General features: G+C 48.5%; 1 protein-coding gene across 2 annotated transcripts in view; it reads right to left on the reverse strand.

The window, feature by feature from the left end:
* The window catches only part of PES1 (pescadillo ribosomal biogenesis factor 1), a 66,056-nt gene that overhangs the window by 20,844 nt on the left and 24,403 nt on the right, over positions 1 to 20,809 (reverse strand). For both annotated transcript variants that reach the window (XM_088463998.1, XM_088463999.1), the window contains exons 6-9: positions 17,750 to 17,839; positions 1,764 to 1,880; positions 1,375 to 1,452; positions 1,039 to 1,128 (exon numbers count right to left, since the gene is read on the reverse strand). In XM_088463998.1, the coding sequence (XP_088320124.1) occupies positions 1,039 to 1,128; positions 1,375 to 1,452; positions 1,764 to 1,880; positions 17,750 to 17,839 (375 nt within the window). The remainder of the gene's footprint in view (positions 1 to 1,038; positions 1,129 to 1,374; positions 1,453 to 1,763; positions 1,881 to 17,749; positions 17,840 to 20,809) is intronic.

Genomic DNA, 20,809 nt, shown 5'->3' on the forward strand with positions numbered 1-20,809 from the left:
ATATTGAATTAATTAATATTCGCCATTTTAGAATATGTTAGTAGCAGAGAGGAAAAAAGTATAAAAGATTGATCAAAAAGGGGAGGGGTCGGTCAGTGGGGCTGAGCAGGAGAGATCGTAGGTCGTGAGAGTCTCGGGGCGCTGGGCTGTAAGTATAAACAGGGCTGACTGTCACCTTGTGCATCTCTGCTAGGCATTGCACATAGTCATTTTGTCACTGTTGCTGAACTTGTTGTTTTTTATGTTGTAAGTCTGCTTTGACATTAATACCATAATACATGTATAATTAATTTGCTTTTTAAGTAAAACATTGTCATTTATTTTAAAGTTGGTATTGGTGTGAATTATTCCATTTCTTCTTATACAGGTTGAGTCTCCCATATCCAAATATTCCGAATTACGGAATAATTTTGGCATGACTGAGATAACAAAACCTTTGATTTTTGATGGTTCAATGTACACAAACTTTGTCTAAGGCACAAATTATAAAAAATATGGTATAAAATTACCTTCAGGCTGTGTGTATAGGGTGTAAATGAAACATAAATTTATTTCATGTATGTACACAAACTTTGCTTGAGCCACAAAATTATTGAAAATATTGTATAAAATGAGCTGCAGGCTGTGTGTATAAGATGTACATAACAAATAAATGCATTCTGTGTGTATATTGGGGTCCCATTCCCAAGATATTTCATTATGATATGCAATTATTCCAAAATACGGATTATTCCGTTATCCAAAATACCCCTGGTCCCAAGCATTTTGGATATCGGAGACTCAACCTGTAATAAGTAAGGTTTAAAAACAATATCCAAAACACCTCGCGATATCAGGACAAATGTCTGAAAATATGTAAAGATTGTATGCAGGAAACACCACACATCCCTGTTCTCCTTGTATTTTTCCTCTCTCTAGCCATGTAGGTTTTTATTTATTGCTAAAATGCATTTAACACAACACATACTCTTCCTTAATAAATGTAGTCTACTATTCACCACAATATTGGAACGCCAATAAATACATAAGCTCACTCACTGTATCTGCAGGGAATTCATCAACCTCCACGTCATCTTCCGGCTCAGTTGGAATGGCACGGGACAGGCTGGCGCTGAGAGCTGCCAATTTCTGTAAAACAAAAAAGATAGGGAAGATTCATTGGAACTAAAAGATTGTTAGGCAACATTGGGCAAATAAACTGTGGCGCAAGGGGAAAGCACAAGAAAGATACAGATAAAGAAACATAACAGGAAAGTCAAAAAATGCTGAACCTATAAATGAACACAAACATAACATAGGGTGAAAAAGAAAGATATAAATGTAGGTGACAATATGTGTTGGGAAGAATGGAAAAGCATTGCGCCATTATTATACCTCCATATAGGCCTCAGACTCTAGAGCATATTTGTCCTCGTCTTCCACCTTTAGTTCTGCATCTGAACGAGAATCCAACTGATGGATAATTAAAAATAATCCCAGAGTTATCAAATAAAGCACAGAATAAATGGTCATGACAAACAAATCAGATCTCTGTGAACCTGCCAATATGGTTTTATTTTAACCACAGACTAACTGCATCAATTTGCTTAAAGTCCAGAATTTTTATTTAGTTTTAAGGTTTCTTTTCTGTATTTTATGCATGACAACATTAAAGGATTTTTAAATAGAATAGTGTATGCAGAGTAATCAAGTGGCAGGTGGAACATAGCCCATGCATATTAGTAATCAATGAACAGTATAACAGAGAATCTTTATTCTCTTACCTTTGGGGGATATTGCAGGTTAAGAGTTTGGTAGAGGCGAAAGTTGACAAACCCAAGAAGAGTTGTATAAAACTCTGTGAAAGTAGCCATAACCCTATAATCCACATCTGTGGGGTGCTGCAGGAAGAAACAGAATGTTGTCAAAGTAAAAGAAAAGTATTTGCTAACAATACACAAGGTTTTAGCCATGTTCTCATCAGATGGTCTTACCTAAAGCCAGAGGTTCCCAAACATAGACCTCAAGGCACCCTAACAGCTCAGGTTTTAGAGCTGGGATGTAGTCAAGATGCAGACGGAATGTCGGCCGCCGATATCCCGACACCAAAATCCCCGAACAAGACGAAGATCCCGACACCGGCATCCCGAAGACAATGAAGATACCGGCATTGGCATCCCAAAGGTAAGTATCCGGCTTACCTTTAGTGTTAGCCTGGGGATTGGGGGGGGCGAGGTTTAGGCAATCCTGGGGGTAGATTAGGGTTAGGCTGCGGGGAGTTTAGGCACCACCTCGTGAGGGTTAGGGACCACTGGGGGGGAAGATAGGGTTAGGCACCACAAAGGAAAGGTTAGGGTACTTACCAGCCGCAGTCGGGATTTTCAACAGTCAGGCTTCTGGCGTAGGTATTTGAACCTGCGGCCGCAGCCGCAGGGATATCATGCCCAACTCTTAGAGATATCCATGGTTTAACACAGGTTGTTAAAACAAGAGATATGGTAAGAACTTACCTTTGTTATCTCTGTTTCTACGAAGTCCATAGGGTCCACAGGGTTGACCTTGGGGTATAGGTTGGGAACCAAATCCGGGCACCACGCAGCTAAAGCTTTTAGCTCCCAGGATGCACTTGGGTCCACTCTCCCTACAACCCCACCCCCAAGCCAGAGGCACCTCAGTTTGTAAGTAGCCAAAGGCCGGAGGAGGAGAAAAAAAGAGAGAGAAAACTGGAACACTCGATAACAATACTCACAGAAATGGGAGACGGAAAACCGGTGACCAGCCACACAGCCCATTTGAAGCCAGGTGCGTCAGGGCGGGCGCCCTGTGGACCCTATGGACTTCGTAGAAACAGAGATAACAAAGGTAAGTTCTTACCATATCTCTTGTTTTCTACTTCAGGGTCCATAGGGGGTCCACAGGGTTGACCTTGGGGATGTCCCAAAGCAGTTCAACCAAGGGAGGGGACGCTCCTGTGCTGAGAGGAGAATCCGCCGCCAAAAAGGAAGCATCCGGAGAGGCAAAGGAAACCAATGCCTAGAACCTTAAAAAGGTGTGGGCAGAAGACCACGTGGCCATCTAGCAAGGCAAAACAGCCAAGGCGCCACAGCGAGCCACCCACGAGGGTTACATGGCCCGAGAAAAAACAAGCATCAACAACAGAAAGGCCTACCCATGGGTAGGCCCCTGAAGAAGACATACGAGGCCGTCCAGCCAACATTTGGCCATAGGCCGGCCATCCTTACCTGTTAAAACCAGAAATCTCAGACCACCAATAAGGAGTTCGATTTCCGTCAGGAACTTGAACGGATCACATAAATCCACAGAGGCCGGACCACAGTCAATGAGGCCACACCAGCCGATAAGACCGGGGACTGAATGGCCTCACCATAAGTTCCAGAATAATATGGAACCTAAAAATCACTAAGAAGAAACACAGGGTGAGAGCAACTCACACCCTGACAAGATGCCCTCCAGAAGAGGGAGCCACATGAGAACGCTCCCAATTCCGACACTCACCTGGGTGATATAAACTCCCTGAGAGAAAAAGAGAGAAAGTCAAAGCAATAGACCATGTAATGGCAATCACAACCAGCGGTTCCATTAACTTTCCCCGGAGTCAACGAAGAACCACTACTAACTCCCAAGGAGTCCCTAGGGAGGACAAATGGAGGCATAATCCAGAAAACACTCCAAAGGATGAACTGGATACCAGAGCGGAGCAATTCCATATCTTAATCATACTGACAGTGTAGAGATCCGCAGTCAGGAAGGCCAGGCCGAGGGTGAAACCCAAGCCAGCCGGAAGGAATGCCAGAATATCTGGAAATCCTGGACACCAGAGGATCATATCGACAGGTATAATACCATAAGAATTATGGCTGCCACAGTTTGTGGTAGGTCCCAGCAAAAACTGATCCATGTGCTCTAATCATTCCAACGATGACAAAGCCAGGGAAGCCGTAAGACCACTGTAGGGACGCAGTCAAAGACAAACGACCCAGGTTCAAGACAAACCCCAGGACCCTGAGACAACAGGTCTGGGCAGTGAAGCATCAGGAATGGAGTATCGATTGAGAGACTCCGAAAAACCAAGTACCCCTGACATCTGGGGCAATCAGGAGCCACCAGCAGGAAAGCATCTCCGTCTCGATTGAAACACTTCCCTCGAGGAAGAATGGAGACCGGAGAACACAGGTACGCAAATTGGAAGAACTACTTCACCGACAAAGAGTCACTGAAGGTTGCTTCAGAATCCCCAGAGTTGGACTGTAACACCATAGTGTGATAGAGTCAGAAGGCCATGAGGGTCACCTCAGGAGGACCCCCCCCCCCTGCTCACCAGGAGATGAAACCTCTCTTGGGGAAGAGACTAGTCCCCTGGATGCACGTCGTGACGGCTGAGGACTCCCGCTTACCAATGGAGAGCACCTGAAATGAACACTGTCGAGATGGTCGGGAGGAGACCCTCAGACAATGTCCGAATGTATGACATACCTGACATTGCCACCCAACGAACAGTATTGCTAAAAAGGAAGCCACTGTTCTGACCCTGTCGGACTGAACTTTTTCAGGTTCACCGGGAAACAAGGGTTATGCCAGAGTGAAGGCCCAAGACAGGCTAAAGTTCCAACCAGTTAATTGACAGGGTGGAATCGACAGACATCCAACTGCACTGAAATGGATGCGAACCAGACACTGTCCTTAGCAAAGAATACCCTGGACGAGATGGCCATAGTCACCCGAAAAGGGACCGACTTGCCTCCGGGGAGAGCATCATCGTTTGAACAGTGATCAGACAGAAATAACTTGTTCCATCTGGAGATAAGCCAATTATGGAAAGGCCTGGAATGGAACTAAGCCCATTCCACCCTTCCAAAGGCAGACACTGAATAGTGGACCATGCATCCCAGAGTATAAAGACATATGTCGACTGCGCAGACATCCATGTACTCCTAATGGAAGAGTGGAGATGCCGTCTTATGCCAGAAGAATTCTCAGATTCTGAGAATCCAGCAGGGCTCCTAGGTGAAGAATACCCAGAGAGGGATGCAGGGAGGACTTTTTCCCCATTGATTAAACGTCTGCAGTCAACCCCCCTGTCAGTCAGTCAGACCCGGCTGTAAAGTACCCCGGTGATCCTGCTAAGAGCAGGAGGCCATCCAGGTACAGGAGCATTGGGATATACTGAACAGAAGAACTGTCAGAAAATCCAAAACGCTGGTAAACCCCTGTGGGGCTGAGAGCAGTCCCAACAGGCAGAGCCCGAAAAATCGTAAGTGCTGTGATACAGCAAACCTCAGTCCATGCTGAGGTAAGGTCTCTGTAAGTACCCGTAGGCACGCATCCTGTATATCCAGTGATACCATAAAGTCCCCAGGTTCCAAACATAGTATGATGGAGCATAGGGATTGCTTCCTGAGCCCAGGTAGCTTTAGGAACTGGTTCGGGGAATTGAGACAGAGAATAGGCCAAAGAGGACCATTCAGCCACCGCACCAGAAAGAAAGCAGAACAACCAGTCCCTCGCTGAGAAAGTGGGGATGGCCCAATTAGCTCCGCTTACCGCAACAACTGTATAGCTTTCTGGATTTGTAAGGCCCTGTTCCGAATAAGGGCCTGCGTACCATCACATGGAAATAGGCCGCCTGAGCAAAGAGAGTGCGTACCCTCCTACCCACGTAGAAATCGCCATCTCCCAGTGGTAGGCCTGTCTCGTCAGGCTGACGATATATCCGTAGGTTCAGAAGCAGGATCGGCTGGCAGTCCAGGTCTGCTCGGAACTGGATATGTCGGCCCTTGTAAAGGCCGACAGTCTATGAAGAAACAGACCTTTAGGCTGACCCAGAGGACAAAAAGACTTAATAGTCTGAGGCCCCGTAGTGAGCATAGCTGACGGCGGGAAATTTGTACTGCCACTGTCAAGGTCAGGACCCAACAAGATATACCCTATAGATGGTATCTGCACCTCTGCATTCTCAGAGCGCAGCCATAGGGTATTACGGAGGATACCGTCGCAGCCGGAACTCTGAAAATTAGGAGCTGGTATCCAATATAGGCATGTCCACCTATGACAACTGCATATATTACGTGAGCAACCAAATACATTTGAACCCCAGACGTGTTGGAGGGGAAAAAACATTACAAATGCATCAGCTCAGTATGCAATAGTATTAACCAACCATGCTATCGCCATGGTAGGATGGGTAACAACCCCTGAAAGCGAGTATACTGATTTCAGGCAGAGTTACCACCTACGGATCAGAAGAATCCGACCACGCAGGAATGGGATGCGTAGTAACGTCTGTAATCCGACGAGTAACACGCCCATCCACCCCAGGAGGGGCTCATGATGACCCTCAGGGAATTTGGGACAGGAGACCAAACACTGTTGTAATACCTCATATCTGGCAACAGCCAGAGTCCCGCCATGCGATCCACCCGCTAGTCAGCAACAGGGACCCAAAAGGCACGCAATACTGAGGGTGTATGATACAGGTGCAGAATGGACCTGCTACCAGCCCTAAAACAGGGATAATAATACTTGAGATAGGCTTCCCCCCCGTGTAAGAGGGAAAGAGCCCAAAACAGTATCCAGTTCACGGTAGAGCCAAGTGGGAAGTAAGCACAGGGCGTCAACCACGCCAATTTGCGTTTCATAGAAAAACGACATCCACCCAGGGTGGCTGTTGTGGTAATCCCTGCAAGGGGCATGACAGACTATTGTGGCACCAGGGGGAATTCATATACTCGAAAAACCCCTGTAGGGAGCGGTAGTCTGTGTCACAGGCGAAGAGTGCAAGAAACTGCGAGATACCCTGAGATGAAAAAGGGCAGTATGGTGAAGTAACCCCAAGTGAGGTACAACAATGGGGCCCGCCCGGCGATCCGCAATTAAGAGGATCCCGAGAAAATAAACCGCCCAAGGGGGTCGTGAAAGGGGCCGGCACCCGATGACGCCACATACAGAACCCTTTAAGAGTTAAATCCTCCGCACTAACACCTGCAGCACATGGCTTGCAGGATAGTAAAAATGGGTGCAGTATAACGCTCTATCTCCTGGTCAGACATATCTGACCAAGCCTTGTGATCAAGCAGCGCTATACTGGTCCTGACTGAAACTAAAAATTAGCTGCAGGGACCCATTTTCAGCGTATGCAACACACAGTTCCACTCAAAATATGGCAACGTGCAGCACGCAACAGTATGTGACAAACCTCACAAATATTAACAAGTATATAAATGTGAGGTCTCAGAACCACCCCAAGTACAGCTGTATTAGGGCAGATAAAGAAAAGGGATAGATATACACTGACAGGTGAGAGAATAAAGTACAGTCAGCACTAGCATAAGTCACATACAATGCAGATATATACATATATACATAAACATGTCATATAATATACTGCACTATTACACTGCATGCAACTTACCCAGATTCAGTGTCTGGGAAGGCTACAGCGCTGTGTACACTGACCTGATGGTGAGGTACGCAGGGGGACTGGACCAACTGCCATCTCCAGAGATTTCTGCTGCACCACAGAGAAAATGGCCGCTGGAGACCTCAGAAGAAGTGTGGCCCGCGGAGGAAGCAGCTCAGCGACGCCAGACTATAGATACTGAAAGGCGCGCTGAGCTGAGGGGAGGAGCCGCTGTAACAGGGAAGGCTGTCTCCCCTGGCCGGCTATTAACCCTCGGGACGCCGGCTCCCTGCACCGAACACTAAGTCCCTGGTGGTCTAGTGGACACACGGGGTATGGGGGGCCCGCCGCCACTGCCGGCGCCTCCGGTCTGTCCCCAGAGACCGGAGGCACAGGACTGCATTTCAAATGCGCGGATCACCGCAAGCGGTGACCCCGCGCCTTACCTGCTCCCCGTGGATCCGGCAGCAGTCCTGGGCGCCCGCAGAGTCCGGCTAGTACAGACTCTGGGGTCCCGCTGAGATCCCCAGATCTGTACTGGCGTCTCAGCGCCAGCGGGGTGACGGAGCGGCAGCTTAGACGTCCTATGGACAGTCTGACGCTGCCGCTCTGAAGAATCCAAAGGAAAATTAAAAAACTCTGTCAATTAGAAAAAATAAAGCTATGGGGCTGCTAATCAGCTCCCCACTGCACTAAACGGTGACCCGATTCCGGCCGGGCACCAACTTAAACTGAGGTGCCTCTGGCTTGGGGGTGGGGTTGTAGGGAGAGTGGACCCAAGTGCATCCTGGGAGCTAAAAGCTTTAGCTGCGTGGTGCCCGGATTTGGTTCCCAACCTATACCCCAAGGTCAACCCTGTGGACCCCCTATGGACCCTGAAGTAGAAATCAAATTGACTGATTTACTAAGTCACCTGTGGTCAAGCATGCATATCCTTAAAACGGGATGTAGTTAGCAGACCTGTGGACGGCATGATGCCGCCGGTCTAAATCCTGATACGGAACTAAGATAGGCGTCGAAATCCAGACGCCGGAATAAAGACAGACGCCAGCCCGAACAAGGTAAGCCGGGGACGTCTTAGCTGTTAGTCGCACGAGGGGGCTTGGAAGTGTTAGGTTTAGGCAGCAAAGCGGGGTTAGTGTTAGGTTTGGGGTTAGGCATGAAGGAGGGAGACTTAGGGTTAGGCACTAACGGGGAGGGTTAAGCTACAAGAAGGGAGGGCTAGGGAGAGAAGGTAAGTAAAGGTAAGTATACCGACCATCGGGAAGCCACTGTCTGTATTTTGGCAGAAGGCATCCAGACTGACTATTATATACCCATTCCCTTAAACGTGAACTGTTAGGGTGCCTTGAGGACAGACATTGGGAACCCCAGCCATAACCAATAAAAATGGACTGCACTTTATACATTCTTCAAGAAATAATATGAGATATGGTAAGAACTTACCCTTGTTATCTCTATTTCTACGAAGTCCATAGGGTTCCACAGGATACCTTGGGTATAGGTGTGACGTCAGTCGCAGGGCACCAAAGAGTTAAGCTTTCAGCCTCCCAGGATGCACTAGGTCCCCCTCCTATACCCCGCCCCCGGGCCAAGGCACCTCAGTTAGTTACCAAGCCATAGGCCGGAGGAGGAGAAGGAAGAGAGAGAACAAAGATCTGGACACATACAAGAATCACATTCTCACCAGAGGGAGACGGAAAACCGGTGACCAGAGCAAAGCCCATCTGCAGCACAGGTGCGACAGGGCGGGAGTCCTGTGGAACCCTATGGACTTCGTAGAAATAGAGATAACAAGGGTAAGTTCTTACCATATCTCATATTTTCTACTTCAGGGTCCATAGGGTATCCACAGGATACCTTGGGGATGTCCCAAAGCAGTATCCTTTAAGGGTGGGGACGCTCCTGTGCAGAAAGGAGAATCCGCCGCCCGAAGGAAGCATCCTGAGAGGCGAAGGTGTCAAACCTGTAATACCTCACGAAGGTATGGACAGAAGACCACGTAGCAGCATTGCAGATCTGAACTGCCGAGGCACCACGTCGAGCTGCCCACGAAGGACCCACAGACCTAGTGGAATGAGCCTTCAGAGAAGGAGGGACCGGTAGGCCTTCATGAAGATAAGTTTCAGAAATAGCCATACGGATCCAGGCTGCCAAAGTTTGCTTTAAAGCAGGCCAACCCTTTTTACGGAAGCCATAGAGGACAAACAAAGCGTCCGACTTCCTAAACGAAGAAGTGCGGTCAACATAAGTCCTTAAGGCCCGCACAACATCCAAAGAGGCCTCACCCACGGAAAGACTCGGTGAGTTAAAGGCCGGAACAACTATTTCCTCGTTAACATGAAACTGGGAAACAACTTTGGGAAGAAACTCGGGCCGAGTGCGGAGCACTGCCCTGTTCCCATAAAAAACCAAGAAAGGGGGTCTACAAGAAAGAGCCCCTAACTCAGAAACACGTCTGGCCGAAGCAATGGCCAGAAGGAAAACAGTCTTAGCTGTTAGCCATTTAAGATCCACTGAGCCCAGTGGTTCAAACGGCGGTCCTTGGAGAGCCCTCAGGACCACAGCCAAATCCCAAGGCGCCACAGGTGGAACAAAGGGCGGCTGAATGCGGAGAACACCCTGCATAAAGGTGCGCACATCCGGGATTGTAGCAATCCTACGGTGAAACCAGACAGATAGGGCCGAAACCTGTACCTTCAAAGAAGCAAGGCGAAGCCCATGATCTAGTCCCGCTTGCAGGAAGGCGAGAATCCGAGACAGACGAAACTCCCGCGGTGCATAACCTCTCGGTCGACACCACTGGAAGAACGTATGCCACACGCGATGGTATATCCTCGCGGAAGACGGTTTCCAAGCCCGTAACATGGTACGCACCACAGAGCTGGAAAACCCCCGGGACCTCAGCATGGCCGTCTCAACAGCCACGCCGTCCAAGACAGCCGAGTCAGGTCCGGGTGAAGGCAAGGATCCTGAGACAGAAGGTCCGGTCGTAGCGGCAACCGCAGAGGACTGTCCACGGACAGACCCTGAAGGTCTGAGAACCAGTGCCGTCTGGGCCACGCGGGAGCTATCAACAGGAGCGTCCCTCCTTCCTGTTTGAGTTTCCGGATTACCCGTGGAAGAAGGGAGACCGGAGGGAACAGGTATGCGAACCGGAACGTCCACCGGACGGACAGAGCATCCACCAGAGACGCCCCTTCGTCTCTTGTGCGAGACCCGTACACCGGCAACTTGTTGTTGTGCCGGGACGCCATGAAGTCGATCTCTGGAAGACCCCATCTGTCCACCAGTAGTTGAAAAACGTCCGGGTGCAGGGACCATTCCCCCGGATGAACGTCCTGGCGACTTAGAAAGTCCGCCACCCAATTTAGCACTCCCGGGATGAAGACCGCTGATATGGCCGGAAGATTGCGCTCCGCCCAAACCAGGATCCGAGAGACGTCTACGAGAGCCGCCCGACTGCGAGTTCCTCCTTGCCTGTTTATGTAGGCCACGGTGGTAGCGTTGTCCGACTGGACCTGCACCGGGCGACCCTGGAGAAACCGCTGTGCCTGCTGGAGAGCATTGAAGACCGCACGGAGTTCCAAGATATTTATTGGAAGCTCCGCTTCTGTCTGTGTCCACCTGCCCTGGAACAAGTGTGGACCCGAAACTGCTCCCCAGCCCCGAAGACTGGCGTCCGTTGTCAACAGGACCCAATTTGGAACCCAGAACGGACGTCCCTTGTTGAGGTGGGTCGTCTGTAACCACCACGCAAGGGACAGGCGAACCTCCTGGGTGAGCACAATCGTCTGGGACTTCAGAGACTGAGGCAGCCCGTTCCACTTGGACAGGATCAGGTGCTGCAGAGGTCTGGAGTGAAACTGGGCGTATTCCACCATGTCGAACACCGACACCATGGAGCCCAGTAACCTCATCGCCGAGTGTAAGGACACCCGGCGGCTGTGCAGGCAACTGCGCACCCTTGACTGTAAAGCAGAGATCTTGTCCTCCGTCACGAAGATCCTTTGCTGTCCCGAGTCCAATAAGGCTCCAAGATGCAGAATCCTCCGAGACGGGATTAGAGTGGACTTCTGCCAGTTGATTAGCCAGCCGTGCCGTTGCAGCAGTGCAATGGTCAGGTCCAAGTGGCGTAACAGGAGCTCTGGAGATCCTGCCACCAATAACAGGTCGTCCAAATACGGCAACATGCGGACTCCCTGCAGCCGCAGAGAAGCCGCCATGACCGCCATCACCCTGGTGAAAACACGTGGTGCTGTTGCCAGGCCAAAAGGTAACGCCCGAAACTGGAAGTGGTCGCTGCGGATTGCAAACCTGAGGAACTGTTGATGGCGCAAAAGAATAGGGACATGCAGGTAAGCGTCCTGTATGTCCCATGACACCAAGTAGTCCCCAGGTTCCAGCGCCAGAATGATGGACCGTAGGGTCTCCATCCGAAACTTCGGGACCCGCAAAGACTTGTTGAGTGCTTTGAGGTTGAGAATCGGACGATATGACCCATTGGGTTTCTGTACCAAAAATAGATTTGAATAGAAACCCTGGCCCCTCTGGGAGAATGGAACAGCCACTATAACTCCAGCCTGGAGCATAGTGTGCAATACCTTCCGCAGCTCCGTAGCCTTGTTCCGGTCTGATGGGAGACCCGTGGTGAAGAAGCGAGCCGGGGGTCTGTGCCGGAAGGAGAGGGCGTATCCGTGGGAAACCACCTCCAGAACCCAAGTGTCTGTCGTAGTGGTCGACCAACACTGGGCGAACTGTAGCAGGCGGCCTCCCACCCTGGGATCCCCCAAAGGGAGGCCCGGACCGTCAGGCCGCAGGCTTGTCATCTGGCTTGGGGGCCGGACGTCTGGTACTCCATGCCTGCTTCCGGGGCTTGACCGATTTCTTAGGGCCAGCCTGTCGAGGAAACGACTGTGGTTTGGGCCTGCCCTGGGCCCTAGATGACCGAAAGGACGATGGTCCCGAACCAAAAGGAGCAGCGGCCGACGGGAGACAAGCAGATTTGGCTGCCGCCAGCGTGGCCACAATCTTATCCAGATCGAAGAGAACTTCTCCGGTAAACGGCAACGCTTCCAGACCTTTCTTGGAATCTGCGTCCGCCTTCCAGGATCGCAGCCACAAGGTGCGACGAGCAGCTACCGCTGCTGAAGAAATTCTAGACACCAGAGTACTAATGTCTAGAGCCGCCTCGTTGATGTAGGTGGCCGAATCACGGAGATTGCCAATCAACTCCGCCTGTTCGGCCGGACAGTCGGATTCAAAAGAAGCCTCTAATGAATCCGCCCAGCGCTCCATCGCTCTGGCAACCCAGCAAATGGCCATAGCCGGCCGTGCTGCCCCCCCTGCAAGGGAATAAGCGGACTTCAGGCAGATTTCTACCTTGCGGTCCGTAGCATCCTTAAGGGAGGACATGGATGGCATCGGCAATGTGGCACTACGGACAAGACGGGTCACGTGAGAATCCACCTGTGGAGGGGATTCCCACTTAGCAAAATAATTATCCGCGAACGGATAAGCCACCGCCAGGCGTCTCTGCGGCTGGTATCTTTTGCCAGGTTGTTTCCACGCCTCCTCTAAATGGTCCACCAACTGACCCGAAAGAGGAAAGACTGTGGCATCGCCCTTCACATCTTTGAAAAAGGCACACTTAGATTTAGCCGCTGGGGGAACTTCGTCCTCAATCACCAAGGCTGTGCGGACCGCCCGAATAAGTCCAGGAATATATACTTTGGACTTAGCATCAGCGTCCTTAGTATGGAGAGGTTCCTGATCGTAAGGATCCAGAATCTCCCCATCATCAGACGTCCCTTCGTCATCCTCATAAGGAGCGGACAGAGACGCCACCGGCCTTTTATGAGGCCGCATCACAGACTCCCCTTGCAACACATCCGACAAGTGCTGTACAGAACTCGTCAGGGAGTTAACCCACGCTGGCTCCTGAGAACCCGGGAGCGGGGAAATAGGGAGACTGTGGGGTACCACCAATTGTCGTGGGAACCCCTGCATGGGTGACGACACCACAGACTGCTGGGACAAACCCATCGGAGTAAACGCGGGCTGCGGAGCTAACTGGCCCACTAAAGCTGTTAACGCCTGAGCGAAACAAGCCCAGGGCGGCTCCTGTACCGGTGCTGTAACCGTAATAGGCCGCGCCATGGACAAACACTGCCGGCAAAGGCCCTCCGCGCTACCCTCCCCCTCCGCTAACGGTACTTTGCACGTGGTACACTGTAGCCGGAGGGGAAAATCACTTTCAGACATGATGGCACCACGTATGTGACCTCTCTCACCAATTAAGTATTAAATAGGCGAGAGACCACCCTGCAGCACCGCACCGCAAGGGCTTTAGCAGAAGAACAGGGACAGTAATAAAGCTGACAGTTTAGAGAAGAAAAGTTACAGGCAGCGCTAGCACAGTCACATACAATGCAGAGAAATAACAATTCCTGCACTAACAGCGCTGATCACTCAACTACACAGACACAGGGCCTGGTAGGACACAGCGCTGCATACACAGACCTGAGCCACAGCGGAGGAGAGGTATGCGGGGGGACCCAGACCACGATGCTTCCGTCCAGCGCTTCCAGCAGCGTTCACCATGCGTTCTGGAGAAGATGGCCGCCGAGGAGCAGAGAGGAGGCTGGCCTGGGGGAGGAGCGCTGCCAGAGGACCAGTCGGCAGCATGCAGAGAGGGCTGTGTGCAGCGGGGGAGGCGCCGGCTGTGAGACAGGGAAGGCGCGCTCCCCTGGCATGCATTTAACCCCTGGGACGCCGCAGCGCTACCGCTCTGCTGCGGTCCGCTGTCCCAGGGGGTAGTGGAAGCGCAGGTTGGTCGCCTGGCTCCACGCTGCAGCCAGTCCCCAGGGAGCCCCCTGCCTGGGGACTTAGGACCATGTGATCAGCGGGGACCCACCGCGGGACCCCGCTGCTTACCTCTGTCCCCCTTGAATCCGGCCATGGTCCGGAGCATCTGGGGTCACCGCTAGCTGTGACCCCAGACGCCCACCAGCATCCCCGGATCAGTACCGGCGTTCTGGTACCGGCGGGGTGTAGGGAAGACAGCATGGACGTCAGGACTGACTGTCCATGCTGTTCATCCAGATGTGCAGCCACAGCTGCATGAAGAAAAAGCTTCAGGGGCTCTTCTAGCCCCCACTCCAACAGGTGCACCCGACTCCGGCCGGGCACCAAACTAAACTGAGGTGCCTTGGCCCGGGGGCGGGGTATAGGAGGGGGACCTAGTGCATCCTGGGAGGCTGAAAGCTTAACTCTTTGGTGCCCTGCGACTGACGTCACACCTATACCCAAGGTATCCTGTGGATACCCTATGGACCCTGAAGTAGAAATAGTAAAAAAAAAAAAAAAAAAAAATTCTAAGTGCCCTACTTTCTAGGGGGGGTTCAATTAATATCTGTCCTACTACTTTAGGCTTTTACTAATGGGAGCTAGACATGCAGGCAGAACAGAGCTGCGTAATGTGCCCACTGCATAAATAACTAAATGAGAAATTATAACGCTATGATAACTTTAATGTCTTCAAACAAATAAAAGTCTAATTTGCAATATAGTGATACTAATAGGGTCATATATATTGATCCAATTTTTAAACTTTTGGATATTGAAAGAAATTTCACAAAAACAGGAAGTAGTCTGAAGCTTATATTAGAGATGCAATGCAAAAAGAATACAGTACAATTAATCCTTCCACACTACATATCAATATTTTCAAGGCATACATTCCTGAGACGCAAACTAAGAAGGCACACACACCTTTATTGTACAGAACATTAAAAAAATAAATAAATAAATCAAACAGTAAAGGGGCCTATCCACTAGGCGACCTGAAAGACTGAACGTCTAGCGTTCAGACCTTCAGGTCGCCGAGGTGCCCACACTGAACGGCGTTCACTGAACGTCATTCAGTGCAGGAGCCCGACCTCTGTTTTTAAAAAGGACAAACTACTAATGCACACTCTTATTTTCTTGCTCCAGCAATGTTATTCTATCATTTGAATGGTCTATCAATGTAAATCTTTCCAAACACTCCTCTACACAAGAGAATAAAATAATCTTGCAAATAAAGTAGTAGCTCAAAAACAATACGAATAGTAATATGGCAAAACATAATAATTACAATAAATTCCAATTTAAAAATAAATCAGATGTTTCAGGGCTCAAATCACACAAAAACCCAATGAGTGCTTTAGGTTTGTTAATAAGATAACTAGATTGTGCAGCATTCTAAACTTTTAAACCGCAAAAGATAGGAATGAGTCCTGAGAAGGAATTAAGGCTGAAAAGGTCATTCACAAACAACGGGTATAACAAGCTATTACTGTCTAACACTGTTATTATACAAAAATAGAAAAGTTTGTTCTTGCATTAAATCCATTTCTCGTAGTCCATTGGGGGACACTTGCTTACCATGGGATATAGAATGCAAGGACAAGAACTTGGGCATGGCAAATGTATTGGGAAAAAACTCAAGCTCCTCCTTTCTATATCCTATAAGCTGCTTGGGAAATAAGTTATGCCTAGCATAGCCGCAAAGGACAGGCCAAGATGCAGAAAGGGAGGGGGAAGAAGTATAAAAAAATAGAAAAAAAAAAAGGAAAACAAGAACTAATATTTACTAATGAGAAACACGGAGAGAAACAAAAACACAAAAGGGCTGCTGCAGTGCAGGTTCTGCAGACCTATCTTGCATGTCTTCGCGCTGCACGTGTATTGTGCACAACTTAGTGACATCTGCACTATTGGCTGGAGGGGTGTAATTGGCTGGCAACAGGGCGTTTGCATGTAGGCAAAATTCAGAGAGGGTGTGTCAATGGATCTGTGGTCTATGCAGAAGTGCACATATGCATAACTATGCCTGTTTCTTAGATGGATCTTTTGCACCAGGGATAAGGACTGGTGCTAGTGCACACTGATGATGACTGCATCTGCCCCAAGGAGTGTCAAGGGAGGGCACCAATGGACTACAAGAAAAGGATTTAATGCAAGTACAAAAATCTTGATCTCTCTACTCATCCATTGGGGGAACACTGGCATCCCAATCCAGTCACTAATTCAGAACATGCAATGCTCAAGGCTATGCCCAGAACGTGCACATCACATCAGTCCCTGTCCCAGTGGAACTTACAATATATTGGGCAGATGCATCAAGCTGTGAAAATAGTGGAGAAGATGCCCATAGCAACCCTCAGTGTCTACCTATCATGTTATAGAATGTACTTGATAAGTGCTAGCTAGAAGCTGGTTGGTTAATATAGGCAACTTCTCCACTAGTGTAAGGAAACCAGACCACAAAGAGGAAACCCATGCAAACATGAGAACAACATACAAGCTGCACATACAATGCCTTGATCAGAAATCAAAAATATGACCTCAGGGCTGCGAGGCAGTAAGCCAACTGTGTTGCCCTAAAAATCTGATGTTTAATTGGCATTTCTGAAGAACTGAAATACTGAGGGAGTATTTCAGTTTAAGGGGCATATGTATCAAAGATTGATGTGAGATAAAATTGTGAAATATATATCACCAACCAATCAGCTCCAAACTATAATTTCTTAAACACAGCCTGCAAGCGATTGCACGATAACGATGTCGTTATCGTGCAATCGCTTGCAAATCGCACATGCTTCGGGCATGTTTTGGACGGAAGCGACCCGCGATGCGCGTGCCTGCGGGTCGCTTCCGACATCGCCCGTACATGCAGGTCAACCTGACTATCTCATCAGGTTCAGCATGTGCGGGGATGAACGTTCAGTCTAGGCACATCACTAGCTATACAAATGACAGCACGATTGCAATGTCACAATCGTGCTCTCGTTTGTATATCGCTAAGTGGATACCCCCCATTAGATTTAGGATTGTTTAGTTTGTCTGATTACTTTTGGCCCCTTAAAAAGTGGGAGGCACATATAGAAACCGTTGTAATTCCTACACCGTTCACCTGATTTGGATGTAATTACCCTCAAATTAAATCTGAAAGTCTGCAGTTGAAGCACATCTTGTTTGTTTCATTTCAAAGCCATTGTGGTGGCGAATAGAGGCCAAAATATGAAAATTCTGTCAATGTCCCAATATTTATGCACCTGACTATCTCACATCAAGCTTTGATACATATGTTCCTAAAAACGGAGATTCACCTTATACAAGGTGGCATTTGAAATGTATGTACTGATTGTCTTAGTAACTGGGAGCTTTAGCACCTGTGCTACAACCATCTCTAATAAAATATTGTATAGATATAACATAACAAGCAAACAATATTATTTTACTTACACAACAGATGAGCTGGAAAGAAAATATAAAAAAGGAAGCTCCACAGAAAAGAAATACACTTACATCATGAGAAAAAGCATATGGGGTGATCCATGTCACAGTCTGCCCGAGGACCTCTGCTTGGTAATAGATTCCTTTTATTGACAGGAACACCTAATGAGATCATTTACACATGTGATACAGATTCACAAAACAGGAAGGAACAAAACACACAGAAAAAAAAAAAAAAAAATGCAAATAAATTCAGCTTAAAAAAAAAAAATATAGCGACTACAATAACTAAATACCAGCCCCCCCCATTATGGCGATATAAATTCACTAACAGAAACCGAATGCCAAAAACAGGATTTTGGTACTTACCGATAAATCCCTTTCTCCGATTCCACAGGGGACACTGGAGTTCAAGACAGTGGGGTATAGACGGTGGTAGAGTAGAGCCTGGCACCTTAAATAATTTAGAAGTGTGACTGGCTCCTCCCCCTCTATGCCCCATCAGCCCCAGTTTAAGAACTGAGCCCGAGAAGAGACGGAGGACAACAGGAAAACGAGGAGAAGGAGAAGACCACAGAACGGAACAAGACCGACTGAAGGAGAACAGAGGAAACCACTGCAGGGAATCATGCAGTCACACAACCATAGAAGGAACGAAACAACTGGCAGGTATGCAGCGCTGGGCGGGCGTCCAGTGTCCCCTGTGGAATCGGAGAAAGGGATTTATCGGTAAGTACCAAAATCCTGTTTTCTCCTTCATCCACTAGGGGACACTGGAGTTCAAGACAGTGGGGACGTCCCAAAGCCAACCTCCTGGGTGGGAAGCGCTGAGAACATGCCAACCCTTTGGCCAACCGAACAGGGACCGCCAAGAACCAGAGGTTCAACGGAAAGGCAAGAGCTGAGGATCAAATGTCGTGAGCCAGGAGACAATCAGAACTCCCTGCGGAACAGACACAGAAATACCACAACTTACAGCGTAAATAGAATGGAATAAGCGGCTAGCGAGAAAACACCCTCAGGTGAGAAGCATCCTAACGCTGTAAGCTCAGCTGAAAACAGACCAAGCCGGACTGTTGGGAGCAGAGAACTCCAACCCGAATCCATATGAGAAGGGCAGTAACCCGAGAACAAAACTCGAGAAAACCGTACCAGATTCAGAAACAGAAAGCTGCAACAGTCGCAGATAGCAGAATACCAGCACTGTTGGACATAGTCATAAAGATACAAGTATAACGATACCAATCTACAGAAACAGAGCTGATCCTGTCCACAGACTCCTAACAGAGTATGCAGAGAGGTAAAAGTCAAGGCCGAACAGTCACCATGAACCATTCTGGAAGTCCAACTACTACAAAGTTGTAAACCAGCGGAAGGGAGAGACCATAGAAGTCTCCAACGAGTGGAGATCACACTGGGAATGAGGCCGAGGCAGCTTCGAGAGGATTGAGATTACAATACCTGTCAGAGGGTCAGACAGCAGAACAACCCATTCTGAAAACAGAGTAGAAAACAGCGACTGAACACCTGCAGTCGAAAAGCAAATCACAGCCACAAACTTCAAAACAACAGACAACTTCCAACATGATGGAAGTGCGTAGGCAGTACCAACCGCTGGCCTGAACATAGGGTGAACAACCAGGATACCCTAGTAGTTATAGAGCACGGATGAAACAGCCACGCAGGAAGCTACCAATATAGGGAAGCATTCCATACCACAAGGCTAGAGCACTAGGACAACCCTGAAGGTACCAGTCAGGTACCCGTCAATGTGATGAAAACATCCACAGAGACTGAACAGGAAATCCACCAGGCCCCCTGCGTAGGACATATTGACTGTCACACTTTAATGTAAAGATGTGCACTAGACCCTCAAAGCGCTTCAGTCCATAATCCCAACAGATCTAGTAGAAGAGTGTCACTAATCTCAATGTTGAAACTATGCACCAGGGAAGCTCTAAAGTGTAGAGCCAACTGATTAAAAAAGCAGATGGCTGCTAGGACCGCAGCTAGGGTGCATAAGGGAGAAAGCGGCTATGCAATGACAGGTTGAGCATTAGTGGGGTAAGCCCGCTTACCTGTGAGCGGCCAAAAGCCCTCTGGACGCTATGTAGAATGTCACTGACCTTTTTCATCTCACAGCAACCTGCCCCGTCAGGTATAGGGAATAGCTTCAGTGGGCTAAGACCCAATGCTCTACAGCACGGACTTCAGTCTGGAAATGTTGCAGTAGAAAACACTGTATAAACTAGCAAAATGTTAGTGGAGGCAGGAAGGTCGTTCAACAGGACTCTATACCTGAGCTTGTTATATTAGGGATGTGTATCCATATAGACATTATACCTATACCACAAAACGGTCTACTAGTTTAAGTATCAGTACATTAACACTTATAATGGAGAAGTGTGTATTACGCCCATCAATCTAATAAAATCCAGGCCTGACCCTGCCTATATCGGCGGGGGCCCTAGGCCTTCATGTAATTTAACAAATGAATCCCTGATTACAGAATAGAACCTGGATTCTCTATGTACAGATAGAATGTACCTAGGGGCCCTTTAGAGACTCATGTTATTGAGATATGTGACAAGACAATAATATGGAGTACCGGAATCTATACTGAGAAGGGTACCTGTACATAGACAGAGTGCATTAGTTATCCCGAGAAAGGAAGGGACATATCTGTAGTGATAACCAATAGGGTTAAAAACCAGGTTTTGCCAATTATTAGAAAATATGCATACAAGTAATGGGAATATATCAGTATATATACACCCGTACATACAGATAAACATAGTTGCATAAGAAGGCCATCTCTTTGAAAGGAAGAGTAGTGCCAACATAGCAAGTTAACTTGTCAGACTCCTGCATCGGGAGATCAGCATGCTATATTTATATATGTCCTGCTATATCCTGCATTCTCAGTGTCTTATAAGTTTGCTACCAAGTGCAAAGTTAAAATAATCATAGATCACCCTAAAGGGGGGCGCCATAGATAGGGACTAACAAGAAGGAACTATAACCCCAGGAGGATGTAAGTACATATCTTTATATACAAGAAGGCCCCAGTCATGTATAGGGTTCATAATATAAGCAATGTCTATCACTATGTAAGCTGCAGAACATGACTCT

Source organism: Taudactylus pleione, unplaced genomic scaffold (assembly GCF_031769625.1).
Source record: "Taudactylus pleione unplaced genomic scaffold, aTauple2 ptg001552l, whole genome shotgun sequence".
Taxonomy (NCBI): Eukaryota; Metazoa; Chordata; class Amphibia; order Anura; family Myobatrachidae; genus Taudactylus; species Taudactylus pleione.